The following is a 16,454-nucleotide window of genomic DNA, read 5'->3' as shown; positions in this document are numbered from 1 at the left end:
CTGGTCTTTGTTTGATGCATGTTCTCTGCACTGTTGTTTGCATTGGTGTTTGTACTGTTCTGCTTTGTCATGTCTGTCCCCCGATCAATCCGTGTTGGCTATGTGAACCTGGACTGTTTAGACGATGACCCTGGATTTGCCCTTAATAAATCTCGCTTATCTCAGCACGTGCGTCCGCATCCTCGCTCCCCGTTCATTGTTGTTGTTGTTGTTGTTTTCATTTTTATTTAACTGTTTCATGAATTTTCACTTAGAAAATCTACAAACCATGTAATTAGACTAGTTGTATGCCCAAACGTTTGCATATGACAGTAGAACTATGACAACCCCCCCCCCAAAAAAAAAACCTCTAATTATTATTATTGACATTTTTATTAGTGTTGCTGTTGTTGTTCTCATGTATAGATATGCTAATACATATCTTAGAGATCATCCTGAGTGTATTGTTTTGAATCCAAATTGCATTTTGTCTTTATTTATTTGGCTTCTATTGTTAAACCATGAAAAATGTAATATTGTCAGGCAGAGTTACTGTGCCTGAATACTGTCATGAATACTGTAAGCACCATGACTACAGCCATTTCTCATATTTGCTTTCCTCCATTACTCCTCCTAGGACATTTCTTAAGGGTTTCATTAAGCTTTCTCTGATTTGTCCTTATCTACAGTAAGAGAAGCTTTCAAAACTTGTGCTGACCATTTGACCTTTGGTTAGACGATAACCTGTTCTGCACAGCCATTACAAATGACGGGTGGATGTCTCTACATTGCTCAAACCACTCTGATCAGTGTAACAAACAACTTACTAAAACACACGGTTAAGCAGGGAATACTTTATCTCCAAATCTAGCCTTTTTCATTAGGTACTCCAAATAAGGGCCATTCTACTAAATGACTTCAAACTGCCCCACATGAAAACAAATTTATTTAAAAAAAAAAGTATTCAGACTTTAGATATTTACTTTATTTATTGTGATTGATCTATTTAAACCCAAAACATAATAACCATTTTTTCATCATATCATCATTTTTAGAGTTGGGAGGTGGCTATCCTAAACCCTAACCCATACATTAAAACAAAATGATAAAATAATGATAAATAATGCATTTTTTCTCTAAATGTCATTACTGAAACAAAGTTTTTGTCTTTAGGCGGAGCCTTATTTTAGCCACACCCCTATCTATTAGAGCAGGAAGTGAGACTTGAGGTGTTTGAAGAATGAGTGATAGCTGAGAGTGGCAGCTTTCGAAGTAAATAAAAAGAGAGAGAGGATAAAAAAAAGAAGCACAAGCTAAAATGAAACCAATGAAACAGGACTTATCTCCATCTACATTCTGCAGTATGTTTGCATGTGTGAAGGGTTTCAGCAAGAATGTTTTCTCTGCCACTAACTACAAAGTCACAACAGAAGTTAAATGATCACTATAGACATTATCATTAGCCAAAATCTTGTGACTTTCCCCGCTGAGTTCAAATGGCAAACACTATAGGCTGTACCAGCTAAAGTTACCTCATGTAACATGCACTACTGTCTGTTCTAAATAAATGAAAAGTAACCTAGCCTAATGCATTCGGGGGTTTTTGTTGCTTTTTTCCATTGTACAGAACCGAACCGTGATGTCCAAACCACAGTGTGAACTGAATTGTGGTGTCTGTGTACTGTTACACCCCTACTCTAGAGTGAGTTCTTGGTTTAAAGAATAGGAAAAGAAGTGAAAGTGAAAATCCCCTTCTAATGATGTCCTGTGAAAGTATAAGTACATTTTAAAAGAATACAAGTGTTTTATGGTCGATACAAGTGTTTTTCGAGTAGGCTGTTGGATTTGTTGAGCACAGTATGCAAATATTGTATATAATACTCGTTGTATATTATATTTGCATAATGCATGCTGAGTATTGTAGTGAGGGAAGATTGACGAAAACCTGAAAATATATAAAATGATTTATTCTGTCAAACAGGATACTACATAACAGATTTAGTTTTAGGGCTAGAATGCCCTAATAAGACCTAGAATGCCCTTTTAAGGGTGGGTAACAAATATAGTCTGGTCAGTGAATCAGACAGCTTGAAAAAGGCATACTGAGAAAATAAATATATACTTAGGAGTTTCTGTGACATTAATAAGACAGAAAAAGATTTAAAAGAAATGCATATGAGATGATCCACGCATTCCACTAAGAACCTTTAGGGATTCCTTACTGAAATTCAGGTTCAGTTAACATTCCAGGAACCTGGATGGACTGGAACAAGTGGCCAATGAGTAAATGGTTCTAAGGAGACTATTGCAAAAACAATACAAGGAAAAGAATATCAGCTATTCATAATCAAAGGAGAAGGAGTTGAAGATGTTCAGTTACTTCAGCGTCATGCACATGTTAGAGTCAATATCCCCCAGAGGATGTCATTAAGTATATCTGAAGTCAATGTGCTGTCATGTTGTTCAGAAATATTCTAAACTGAATGTCAGCTTAAGCCCTGACCTCTTTCAGACATGTAGATCTGCATGCTTGAGGGGCCTTCAAAAGGGCATTGTGCATCTCTATATCTGTCTATTGCAGAAAGGGCAAAATTGGCCATTTGGGAAGTTAAGTTATATTTATTTAACGAGTAAAGAATAATATGTGCCTGATCAAACTCTCGAAGACCCCTGGGGCATGGAGGAATGGAAATCCTTTCTTCTTGGAAGTGGTGTCCAAGACAATGGTCATGACTCCTGGGTACCAGAAAGCTTCTCAGCTCCTCTAATCCACCAAATTAATGTGCTGGAACCACAGCTCAGCAAAGCACAATGAAGAAGAGCATTGAAGAGATGGAGAGATGACAACCTCAAGGTGAATGAAAGAATGACAGCACAAATAGGGGACTATAATCAAAAAGAAAGACTAGCATGTCTTACTGAGCTAGACAGCATTTTGCTTTGTTTGTTGTTTCAAAGAGAAAATGGTTAACTTTCACAGCAGGACACTTCAAGTGTAATCCACTGATAAATGTGTGGTTTTTGTGCATATCCCTCTCATTCTGTCCAGTCTGCTGTGTCTGAAATCTTGTGTTTTGAATGAGCATGAATGTGACATTCTCTTCACAGAAAAAACCTCACATGTCTCTTCTAGGCTGGCTAATCTATGATTGTTGACACCAACCTTTTAACCACTGGTGTTTGTTAATCCTCTGCAAACCTGCTCCTTGTTCCAGCTCATATAAGTCTGTTTCTGCCATTGTGATGTATTTCTCCTTTCAAGCCCACATATAGTCTATTGCTGTAATTATCCTTTGTATAATCTTCCCTAGATGTTTCCTTTGCTCTGGAATACATACGGATCCCCCGCCTTTTTCCAAATTGCACCTCAATTGTGTCTCCAAGCTTTCAGTAGTAGGATGTGAAGAAGACATCCTTTTTCTTCCAATTCACATCAGTCATTGCATTCAAGTTCTCAATTACTGGTTCCTATTGCCAGGAGAGGTTTCACAAGCAATTTAACTGACAGTGAATGTTACATTATGAAACCATTATCTTTCTGTTTACCAAATCTTTAAACTATCCAGTCCAGTCTAGGACTCGTTTTGCACCATTGCATTATGAAAACTGGTAGAAGCATGTGAAACACTGAGAACAATATGTTCAGAATTATTGTGACTCCCCAAAATCTCTTAATTCCAAGCACATCCATGGTTGTCTTTGAAATCCACATAGATAACAGACAGCCTTATTCCTACTCCTTCCTTCTCATTTCTTCGAATCATTGACTATTTGACTATTTAATTTCTATTTAATTTCTTTGGAAAGCATCCAATGACCTCTTTGACAAGAATTGTGCATTCGGAGCTTCAGGAAATGGGTTTCCATACAGACTGTTTCATACAAAGTGTAATCATATAGAATTACATACCAGAGTGCATAGTGCCAACAGTAAAGCTTGGTATAGGAGGAACAATGGGCTGGGCCTGTTTTTTCAGGGTTTGGCCTTGGCCCCTTAATTCCAGTGAAGGGTAATGTTAATGCTACAACACACAAAGACATTTAAGACAATTCTATTGCAGTGTCCCACTACTGGCTCGTTTGACCATGTGTGTGGGAGGCACATTCAGAGCGGTGATGCACAAAGCATTACTTGAGTGCTGGACTTGTATTGATCTTGTAAATAGGAGAGACATTAAATTGTCAATAGTTGAGACTTTTAGCTCAAGGAGGTGTAGATGTGTTACGTGGGCTATTCTGTGCTGGGCTGTGATGTAGTTTGTGTGGGTTTACTGTCAACCATCAAGGAGTGTGAACCTAGAAGTGACCTGCTTACTATCTCGGTCATTTCAGCAGCACTGAGTGGTGATTCTCCCCTGCTGCTGTATTCTTCAAAAGGATATTATGTAAGATGACACAACCTGGCAAATTCATACTCCACATGCTAAACAAATAGGAGGCAACATATTACCAGAAATCTGTGGTGTTAGCTGGTTAGCATGCTAACTTCAGTTGATATCCCTGCAACATGATACATCTATAACATAACGTCAAAACTGTTATTTCTTCATATTTGACTGACGATTTTTGTGAATTTTGCAATAGTTTGTGGAAGGCCCTTTCATGTTCCAGCATGACTGTGCCTCTGTGCACAAAGCCAAGTCCATAAAGACATGGTTTGATGTAGAGAAAGTTTGATGAGTTTGATGTAGAGAAACTCCAGAGGCCTGCACAGAACACTGACCTCAACCCCAGTGAACACATTTGGGAGGAACTGGAATGCTGACTGTGATCCAGGCCTTCTCATCCAACATCAGTGCCTGACCTCACAAATGCTGTTTTGATTGAATGGGCACAAATTCCCACAGACTCACTCCAAAACCTTTCAGAAAGCCTTCTCAGAGGAGCAGAGGCTGTTATACCAGAACAGGAGGGGGCAACTCTATTTTATTGCCAATGGATTTGGAATGGTATGCCCAACAAGCTCACAGAAGTGGTCAGTTGTCCACATACTTTTGGCCATATAGTGGATAGTTGCGTGCAAAAGTTTGGGCATCCCTTGAGAAATGACATATTTTGTTGATTATTGAAGTGAAAAGAAGTAAACATGATCTCTGCTGCTAACTACTTTAAAAAACAACATATATCTGCAAATCACTACTGTCTGAACAAAACCATGTGTCTCCAAAATGGTAACTTTATAGGGGTAGAAAAAATATACTTTACTTTATATGTAAGTCATTGTAACCAGACTTTGTTCAACTAATTTTAGGTCATTTCCTTTGGTCCATTCTTCATCAAATTTACACACAATGTAGTTTCATTCCGTCAGCAGAGAAATGTTAATGCACCTTATATATATGTGATTGATGTGAAAAATACTCTTATGGTGGAAGGTGCTGTAAGAACTTTCACTCCTGCACTAAGTGACATGAAACATGCAGACGATTAGTCAGCTTTTACCAGCCTATAATCCCATGATTGCTGTGAGCCAACAACCACTCAAATTAATAGGTATTTTAATCCACAGCTGTCCTTGGATATATTTATTGTCCTTGATGAAGATCTCATTTATATGAGTATGGTATGAATGAAGTCGTTTTGGTGCTATAGCGATCCGTGCATTCTCAACTTTTATTCTGTTATTCTCAGTAGAAAAACTTGAAACAAAATCGCAGGTACAATCTTAAGTGTCCGTATTCCAGGGGCGCATGCACACCAGGGGCAGTCAGGATTCTGCACAGCCCTGACAGACAGGCCTGATTTCAGTGATGAGTTTCTGAGACCATGGGTGCCCTCTGCACGTCTACCTCAGGTTAAAGTGGTAGATGTTTTTAACTTGGATAAGTAATTTGTGAAACTGTGAAACAAAGCTATTTTGTGACTTTTCCACTGACAATAACAGAATAAAAGACGAGAATACACGGACCGCTATAGCGAGTGTGAGAGAGTTTGATGGTGAGTATGAAAGGATTTGATAGTGAGTGTGAGAGGGTATGATAATGAGTGTGACAGGTCTGATTGCTGAGTGTGTGATAGGGTGAGAGGTTTGATGGTGTGAAAGGTATGATGGTGAGTGTGAGAGAGTTTGATAGTAAGTGTGAGAGAGCTTGATAGTGAGTTTGAGAGGTTTGATGGTCAGTGTGAGAGGGTTTGACAGTGTGAGAGGTTTGATGGTAAGTGTGAGAGAGTTTGATGGTGAGTGTGAGAGAGTATGATGGTGAGTTTAAAGAGGGGTGGTAGTGAGTGTGAGAGAGTTTGATAATGAGTGTGAGAGTGATAGTGAGTGTGAGATGGTTTGATGGAAGTGTTACAGGTTTGATGGTGAGTGTGAGAGTTTGATAGTGAGTGTGAGAGGTTTGATGGTGAGTGTGAGAGGTTTGATGGTGAGTGTGAGAGAGTTTGCTGGCGAGTGTGAGAGTGATAGTGAATGTGACAGGGTTTGATGGCAAATGTGACAGGTTTGATAGTGAGTGTAAAGAGGGTCTGATAGTGACTGTGAGAGGGTTTGATGGCGAGTGTGAGGGGGTTTGATAATGAGTGTGAGAGAGTTTGCTGGCAAGTGTGAGAGTGATAGTGAGTGTGAGATGGTTTGATGGCAAGTGTGACAGGTTTGATGGTGAGTGTGAGAGTTTGCTGTCGAGTGTGAGAGTGATAGTGAGTGTGAGATGGTTTGATGGCAAATGTGACAGGTTTGATGGTGAGTGTAAAGAGGGTCTGATAGTGACTGTGAGAGGGTTTGATGGCGAGTGTGAGGGGGTTTGATAATGAGTGTGAGAGAGTTTGCTGGCGAGTGTTAGAGTGATAGTGAGTGTGAGATGGTTTGATGGCAAGTGTGAGAGAGTTTGATAGTGAGTGCGAGGGGTTTGATGGTGAGTGTGAGAGGTTGCTGTCGAGTGTGAGAGTGATAGTGAGTGTGAGAGGGTTTGATGGCAAATGTGACGGGTTTGATGGTGAGTGTGAGGTTTGATAGTGAGTGTGAGAGGGTTTGATGGCGAGTGTGAGAGGGTTTGATTGTGAGTGTGAGAGTTTGTTAGGTCATTTATGGGGTTTGATGGCAAATGTGACAGGTTTGATAGTGAGTGTAAAGAGGGTCTGATAGTGAGTGTGAGAGGGTTTGATGGCGAGTGTGACAGGTTTGATGGTGAGTGTGAGAGAGTTTGATAGTGAGTGCAAGAGGTTGATGGTGAGTGTGAGAGTTTGCTGTCGAGTGTGAGAGTGATAGTGAGTGTGAGATGGTTTGATGGCAAGTGTGACAGGTTTGATGGTGAGTGTGAGAGAGTTTGATAGTGAGTGCGAGAGGTTTGATGGTGAGTGTAAGAGAGTTTGCTGTCGAGTGTGAGAGTGATAGTGAATGTGAGAGGGTTTGATGGCAAATGTGACGGGTTTGATGGCGAGTGTGAGAGGGTTTGATTGTGAGTGTGAGAGTTTGTTAGCGAGTGTGAGAGGTTAGTTAGGATTTTGGCCTAAAGTGCCTCTCATAGTTTCATAACTGATTTTAGAGTTTGGTTCAAATCACCACCACTGTAAAGAAATCTGAGATGGGTCCTTTATTCTACACTACACCGTTTCACTGCAAATCACTCTGCAGGACTGAATGTTGCAGGAATGCTGAAAAATTGACGTAATTCTACTTTATTGATATGTTCTAGATCAGTGTTTCTCAACCTTGCTCCTGGAGGCCCACTGCTCTGCACATTTTTGTGCATTTCCTAATTATACATACCCAGTTTAACACAGTAATTGGCTATTTTTGAGCTGATTAGATGGGTCAGGTGTGTTGGGAGCAATGAAAACACTACAAGTGCAGTGCATTGGGCCTCCAGGACCAGGACTGAGAAACACTGTTCTAGAATATATCAACATTTAGTTTATGATAGTGCATAATTGTACTTATTATATATACAATCTTTAAAAAGTCGGTTCTTCAAGGTTTCTTTAGTAAAGACAATGGTTCTATGTAGAACCCAGAGAACCATTTCATGCTTAAATTATGCATGATTAAATAGCTCTTCAGATTGATATGAATGTGATAGAGAATGTGTTGTATATGGTTCTATACAAAGCCTTTTTTAAATGGCTCTATATACCACCAAAAAGGGGTCTTCTGTTGTTTGAGACTTAATTTTTTTTACAGACGTTGACCGTAAGATTCAGGATTTTTCTGATAAGAGAATATACCTGTACAATACAGGAAAATCACATTTTCTAATAAATCTGCTGTAAAAATACAGTCAAAGTCTGTTATTTTAGATTATAAGAATCCACTGTTTTTTAAAGATGGTTGCACCATTTTTAAAGAGTTTTGAGTGTTAATTTTGTAGTCATCATTGTAAAAACACAGCTTCCAGAGTAAAAACACTGTTATCAGTGTAAAAATACAGATCAATAAAGTTGTTTTACATTATTCCTACTCTGTGTGCATCATTGTTTTTCTCATGTTTTTATGTGTAAAACATACATTTTATGTAATTATAAGTAATAAGCACATTATAAAACCTAATGAAAATTCATTTACAGAACTGTCCTTTAAAATAACTTTCAATACTGGGTAATAATAATATAACAAACCAATTGCCTGTTGTAACTTAACAGTAATTTGTTGTTTTAAAGCAGTAAAGGTATGATAAATTAATTTAAACTTCCATATTATCAACTGGCAAACAGCATCAGACCAGATATTTTGACTAAAATGAGATTTAATCGTCAAACCATTCATAGCATTTCTCTTTAAAACAGGCAGTAAATTGTAATATCAGTTCAAACGTATATAGTTGTCTTATATTTGGTAGAATTAAAGTTTTGAAGCCACAAAAGTAAGTTTAGCAGACAGTTGTGTGCTCTTATAAAAATCGGTCTGTTCTGCCAGTGAATGCTGAGGATCCCTGCTGCTGCACCGGGAGCGCGTTCACGCTGACGCACACAGGCAGATCCCAGCCCGGCCGTCAGTGGTCGCTGCTCTCACCGTGTCCTCGTGTTCAGCTCGGGGGATGTATTGCTTTTATTTTTTCACATAGCTGCTGTTTTACCGAAAACGGCCCACTTTGCATTTAGTTTCTTGCAGTCTTGGCAGCAGTGAGCGAGTAGTACTACGCTTGTTTAAGTGATTTAGTGCAGGCTAACAGCAGGTTTAGCCGAGTCGACTGGATGTAACGTTATCAGAACAATGCCACAGCTGAAGTGTGAACCCCAGCGCCGCTGTGTCGCCGCCAAATTGGCCTCACTTGAAAACGGCAGTAGCGGCCATAAGGCCTGGTCCAGACAGGAGAAAATGAACGGCCTTGTGAGCGGATAAACGAACCGTCGCAGAAGTGTCTGAATAACTGTACAGGACAGAGAGCGCAGACAGAGAGAGGTTCGCGGGTTTCAAGACAAATTGGCTTGTTTGAAATGAAGCCGTGAGAGAAGCTTTGAAAGTCGCGGCGTGCGGAGTTTTGGGCTCCTTTCAGAATGAACGGCGTATTCACGATCAAGATAGTAGACTCAGAGAGAGAGAGAGAGACAGAGAGATGCTGATTTCTCACTGCAGTTCAGAATGGAGAAGGCTTGATCAGATAAGCTAGTACTGAATCTCAGATACATGCCTCCTTTCTGTGTAGTGCACTATGTGAATTATGGAGTTTTGATGCCCTGTTGTGAATTTAGTGAATGTAGTGAATGTCCTGTAGTGAATGTAGTTCATGTCCTGTAGTGAATGTAGTGCATGTCCTGTAGTGAATGCCCTGTAGTGAATTTAGTGAATGTCCTGTAGTCAATGTAGTTCATGTCCTGTAGTGAATGTCCTGTAGTGAATGTCCTGTAGTGATTGTAGTGCATGTCCTGTAGTGAATGTAGTGCATGTCCTGTAGTGAATGTAGTTCATGTCCTGTAGTGAATGTAGTGCATGTCCTGTAGTGAATGCCCTGTAGTGAATTTAGTGAATGTCCTGTAGTCAATGTAGTTCATGTCCTGTAGTGAATGTCCTGTAGTGAATGCCCTGTAGTGAATTTAGTGAATGTCCTGTAGTGAATGTAGTTCATGTCCTGTAGTGAATGTCCTGTAGTGATTGTAGTGAATGTCCTGTAGTGAATGTAGTGCCTGTCCTGTAGTGAATGTAGTGAATGTCCTGTAGTGAATGTAGTGAATGTCCTGTAAGTGAATGTAGTGAATGTCCTGTAGTGAATGTAGTGAATGTCCTGTAGTGAATGTAGTGAATGTCCTGTAGTGAATGTCCTGTAGTGAATGTAGTTCATGTCCTGTAGTGAATGTAGTTCATGTCCTGTAGTGAATGTAGTGAATGTCCTGTAGTGAATGTAGTGCATGCCCTGTAGTGAATTTAGTGAATGTCCTGTAGTCAATGTAGTTCATGTCCTGTAGCGAATGTACTGTAGTGATTGTAGTGCATGTCCTGTAGTGAATGTAGTGCCTGTCCTGTAGTCAATGTAGTGAATGTAGTGAATGTCCTGTAGTGAATTTAGTGAATGTCCTGTAGTGAATGTAGTGAATGTCCTGTAGTGAATTTAGTGAATGTCCTGTAGTGAATGTAGTGAATGTCCTGTAGTGAATGTAGTGAATGTCCTGTAGTGAAAGTAGTGAATGTCCTGTAGTGAATAGTATGCAGGTAGCTATCTCTTTGTTATAGTATGCAGTGTGTGAGTGCAGGAGCTATAAGGCCTATGTTATGCATTATGTAGGGAGCAGGGAGCCATGTGAGATTCAGCCTATGCATTGGATGGTATTAAGCTTAAAAATAATACATTCTTTATTTGTGTTATTGTGTTATTATTTTAATAAAAACATTTACTGCCCAGATCAGTAAATGTACATATAATACATATAATTGGGAATTTTGCATAGTATTGTTTATATGCAATTTACAATTTCTTTTGCAGTTGGATTTGCTGGACCTGGCAAGCCTGGTTAATTCCTTTAAAGAGTTTAGGTACATTAGTCTTATAAATTTAATGTGATGGTGCATCTGTTAAGTTCTGTTTAGGCAAACGATGTCAAACATTGTTTTGTAGTGGTCACTATTGTATTAACAGTAATGGTAAAGGTGAAAGATGTTAGCTCTTGATAGAAGTACAAAGAGGTGCATGTAATTATTGTTACCAGCCTGACTAATATTTGGGAACTCTAATTAAACAGTAATTACAATTTGTTTGGCCACTTCTGCCCAGGTCAGAAAACCTCCATTCAGTGGCCATCAGGGACACATTTTGCTGTGTTCCCATGTGTTCAAAAGATTCCTACAAGCAAAGGGATGTGACCAAGGTATGTTTTTTGTTATGTTCACATAACATTAGGAAGTTAAGAAATGATGCAGTATGAAGGCTGGAATGTTTGTGCTACAGTTAGTCCTGAAAGATTAACCACTTTTATATTTAAATCACAAGAGCTCCAATATTTGTTATAGAAAAAAATGTGTATATATATATATATGTATATATATATATATATATATATATATATATATATATATATATATATATATACACAAGGATTAAATTAGAAAATGTCAATAAATCATACAGAGCTTGTGAACTGCCTGTAGATGAGTTTGATCAACACATGCTGTATATGTGATAACCACTAAGTATTAGTCTTGCTCACTCACTGTTCAAGCATCTCAAGTGCTTATAAAGTGAATATTCTGGTCGTCTTGGCCAAAAAATATATACTTTATATTAATTTGTAGAAGATAACTGCATTTAAATTCATATTGCAGTTCATAAAAATTGCAATTAGATATTTTTCCCAAATCGTTCAGCTCTCACTACAGCTTGCACATACTATGATTCAAGATTATTTTTTTAAGAAATGATCAGATCACAAAATCTTAAAGGTTAGAGTTACAATGACATAGAGCAGAGAAAAGTGGCAAATCAGTCATCAAAAGTCAGCAACTTCCAGTTGATCAGTAACAATAACAACAAGTCACCATTATTTCAGATGTTTTGCATTTTAAATTACAGTGGTTTGCATGCTAAATTGATGTAAAAGTGCACAGGACGTGTCAGGCTACAGGCTAAAACAGAGAAATGTTTGATTTTCTTTTTTACAGGTGAGGCAGAGGTCACTACTTTAATGATAGCTAACAAGACCATTGAGAGAAACCATCCACAGTGTCCAAAGCCTGGAATTATCTTCCTTATGGATGCCTCCTAAGATGACTGTCACCTTTCTCCAAGTTGATCTTTAAGCTGTTATGTAAGGATGGTTAAGGGTGAGTGGACTGAGACTAAAGAAAACAAAGGTGCTGAGATGTGAGCATGAAGTCCCAATCCTGAAACTACAAACCCCATTTCCAGAAAAGTTGGGACATTTTGTAAAATGCGATAAAACAAGAATCAGTGATTTGTTCATTCTCTTGAATCCATATTAACTGACAAAAGTATAAAGAAAAGATTTCCAATATTTTCACTGACCAACTTATTTAAAATAATTTTAGAATTTGATGCCTGCAACACACTCAAAAAAAGTTGACACAGAGGCATGTTTACCACTGTTACATTGTCTTTCCTCTTAATACCACTTTTTAATTGTTTGGGACATAAAGGTACTAATTGGTACAGTTTTGTAAGTGATATTTTTGCCCGTTCATGCTTACAACTCATTGAGTTCTGGCTCAACAGTCTGTGGTTGTTGTCTGATTCTGCTCTTCATGATGTGCCATACATGTTCAATAGGAAACCGATCTGGACTGCAGGCAGGCTCACACACTCTCTGTCTATAAAGCCATGCTGTTGGAGCACATGCAGAATGAGGCCTGGCACCATCTTGGTGATGTTGTCTTGATGCATATAATAAATATGTCACTGATGCCATGGGCACTGATGACCTCTACCATGACAGATGTTGCCATTTGCACCTGTCACTGACAAAAGTCTGGATGGTCCCTCTCATCTTTGGTATTGAGAATTCAACATGCATTTGTCCCCAAAACAACCTGAAATGTGGACTCATCAGACCACAGCACACATTTCCAATGTCCTTCAGACTGTCTAAGATGATCCTGGGCCCAGAGAATTTGGCAATGTTTCTGTATATAACTGATGTACAGCTTTCTCACACTAGTTTTAAAGTTGCATTTCTTGATGTAGCCACGGACTGCTAACTCACAACGGTTTTCCAAAATATTCCTGAAGTACTCCCTCCCATTTCGTGCAGTGCCATCTGAGGGCTTGAAGATCACACACATTGAACAGTGGTTTTTCAGCTTTTTTGAGTGTGTTTCAGGCGTCAGATTCAAAATTTATTTATGTTCACTAATACAATTCAGTCAGTCAGTCAGCAAAACATTAAAAATAATTTCTTTGTACTTTTGTCAGTTAAATAAAAGTTTAAGAAAATGAGCAAATCACAGATTCTTGTACCATTTTTTGGGGGGGTTTGTATTGTCAGCACACTTTCCATCTTACTGTCATTGTTGAAAATGCCCTTAATAACTGTGTGTGGGCTTCTTTTAAGGATTGTAATAACTGTTGCAGTACTAGGTTCTGCTATTGATGCTTGTGCTTTGTATTAGCTAAAAGTCCTCATTCTACAGCCATATTCAGTGTAGCTAAGTCCTGAGCAGAGTGTGTTTGCTTAGTCCTTTAGGTTGCTGGTTTTGTTTTTAGCATTTTTAAGTGAAATCAAGAAACCGTTTTCTCATGCAGTTCCAATCTGAATCTTTTAGTAAGTCCATGCTGTTACAGTCCAAGCTACGGCAAATCAAGAACGACACAGAAGGTAATTAGTGCTCTAATTCACATTATTTATGTTTTAGACAGACATAAATCTTTGAAATGGTAGAAAGATTCACAGTAGCTATCTTATTGCCCCCATTTGGTGTTTATTGTGAATGCTAGGTTACTGGGTGATGTCATGATTGTTAAAGTTCAAGTGTCAAAATAAAAAGATTGAAAGTTTGTATTATTGCTAAGGTTTTATTGTTCTGGCCAATAGTTTTACATTGTGTTAAAAGAGCAATAGTGTATTGGCTGTTGTGTATTTATGTAAAATTAAAGCATACCGTTCTTTTATCTGCTGAAGTAAAAGGTAATTCTGCAGAATGTTTATGTAATTGGGTATATTGACTCCTGTATAAAAAGTGGAATATAACAAAATGACCACAAATTATGGTATATCATTTTTTAATAATGCGGAAATTCAGTGAATATACTGAATGGCAAAAATGTAAAATTCTGTGTAATTCTGCATTGTATTTCTGTATTTAACAAGCAGAACCCAATGTTGTAACAGCAGTATCTTGTGGATAAACAGTACATTGTAATAGTTGGTAGGCAGATCGACCAACATTTAGTTGTTATCCACTGTAAATTTGTAGAATAAGAACATTTATTCACAAATGGTCTATTTATAGATGTTTTATAGGATTGAAAAGACAGTAACTTGACCGTTAATTAAAATAATGCATCTTTATTTTACTTTGAAAATCTGTACTTTGACAGGTGCATATTTTAAATTGATTAAATAATTCTATGAAATAACTTCATTACACTGTTAGTTGAAAGATAGCAACCCTCCAATTGCAGACTTTAAATGTATTTATGCAGTATTTCTGTGATTTGAATACATTCTAGAGATTGTTTTAATGATGAAAATTTGTAATTGTACTAAAAATTGGTCATAAAATTACACAGAATATTTGCAGGGAAAAGATGTAATTTTACAGTAATCCACTGTACAGAATTTTACTGTAAATTTACGGAAACTGTTTGGCAACTTTTGCTGACAGACATCTTACCGTTTTTTTTACAATTGTTTTTTCATTTTTATTTATTTATTATTTTTTAACAGTGTAGTAGAACCTATTTTTGGTCCTCCATACTATATAGAACACATTCTCCATTAATCTGGAGCACCATTCCACCATGCAAAGAACTATTTCAGAATGAAAATGCTACTCTGGGTGTTTATGGTTCTGTCTTTACTAAATAATCCTTGAAGAACCTTCTTTTTTAAAGGTGATAATAGTTTCGGAAAGATAAAAGCAGCACAGAATGTGGTACATTTGAAAACAATGTCACAACGTTGTTAAAACAGGTCAAACAAGTAAATGTTCTTTAATCGTAACCCGGGAGTTCCCTGCTGAGCTCTTCACTCACCGAAGCAGGAGTTGATGAAGCCGTACCACATACACCCCTGCTTGCCCAGCAGCCACCGGCCGCGGATGCTGGACGCGAAGCTCAGCGTCGTCCCGCACATGCACACCAGCATGTCGCTCACGCTGATGTTCAGGAGCAGCATGTTGACCGGCGTGCGCAGCGTCTTGAACTTGCAGAAGAGGACCAGCACGACGAAGTTGTTGAGGAAGCCGAAGGTCATGATGAGACCTAAGAAGACGGAGAGCGCGATGAAGCCCGCGCGCGAGAGCGTCTCCGCCGGAGAGTCGCTCCAGTCCTCGTCCAGGAAAGCGAGCGGCTCCTCCGCGCTGCCGTTCAGGCTGTAGTTGAAATCGAGCAGCTGGGAGAACATCATCTTCAGCTCACTGCGCGCGGTGCTGGAGCTCGAGCGGGAGGGTTAGCCCCCTCTACGTCTGCCTACAGCTTCAGGAAAAAGTGCATGGTGGGTCCTGAGCTGTATATTAGTTAGCTTACTGGCTCGGTGGTCGCAGCAAAGACCCGGCATTAAAAGTGCTCCATGTGGTTTAACAGTCTACAATAAGTAAGTATGACATGATGTAATCGCTTTTCTGCCGTACTGAAGTTTGCAGCCCGCCCACACGAGATGATCTACGGGCGTTAAACATAAGCAGATCTTCTAATCAACGCGCCAGCCTGCGAGTCGTCTTTGCTGTCAGACCCTCTCTGATCAGTGACTTGGTGCAGTTCTAGGTCTACAGCGCCTGAGCTTCACTGGCAGTAGCCTCTCTCCTCTGGAGCTGTGCAGAAGTGACCCTCCACAGGTCTGAGCGCACAGCTGCGCTCTGAGTGCAATATAAAGCCACTGATGACGTCGAGAAAGACCAAGGAGGACGAGCATGACGTGTGCATTTAGGTTTTGTGTTCTCTCCAGAAAAAAAGATCCGTCACTGAAATGCGTTTTGCAGTTTGTTTTAGCGAGAGCTGTTCTGACGTAACTCGCTGTTCAAAAGCAGTTTGTTTCCTTCATGTATCCTCCCAGGCTCTTCTTTGCGTTCTCTCAAAATAAAGGGCCCTCATGCTTCTTTAATCAACTTCACCTTTTCTATGATTGGGAGTGAGCCTTTCACTTACGACAGGCATGGATGTTATCTATTACTAAATGGGAGCTCCGTTTGTTTTCGAAGCTTGTGCATAATTACATTTTTAACCTGTAAATGATGTCATTGCAGTGGTTAGGTGTGAAATGTTCTGTTCAAGAAACCTACAGAGTCAGAGTTGTTCACAGTGGTAGTGATAGGAACCAGACGTCTGCACCTTAACGCTCATTGAAAGTTATTGCCTGAGACATTGTTTTGCAATAGTTTTGACACTAGGCTTTGGACTAAAAGGTGTTTTTAAAATGTCTTAACAGCAGGGTACACTTTT

General features: G+C 39.0%; 1 protein-coding gene across 1 annotated transcript in view; it reads right to left on the bottom strand.

The window, feature by feature from the left end:
• The window catches only part of tmtops2b (teleost multiple tissue opsin 2b), a 39,832-nt gene extending 23,995 nt beyond the window's left edge, over positions 1-15,837 (bottom strand). Inside the window, exon 1 of the mRNA XM_017704676.1 lies at positions 15,051-15,837. Coding sequence (XP_017560165.1) covers positions 15,051-15,423 — 373 coding nt within the window. The 5' untranslated portion in view covers positions 15,424-15,837. The remainder of the gene's footprint in view (positions 1-15,050) is intronic.
• Positions 15,838-16,454: the final 617 nt, after the last annotated feature.

The sequence above is a fragment of the Pygocentrus nattereri genome, chromosome 6 (genome assembly GCF_015220715.1).
Source record: "Pygocentrus nattereri isolate fPygNat1 chromosome 6, fPygNat1.pri, whole genome shotgun sequence".
Lineage (NCBI taxonomy): Eukaryota > Metazoa > Chordata > Actinopteri > Characiformes > Serrasalmidae > Pygocentrus > Pygocentrus nattereri.
Note: the sequence above shows the minus strand (reverse complement) of the source record. Positions and strands in the feature narration are given on the sequence as shown.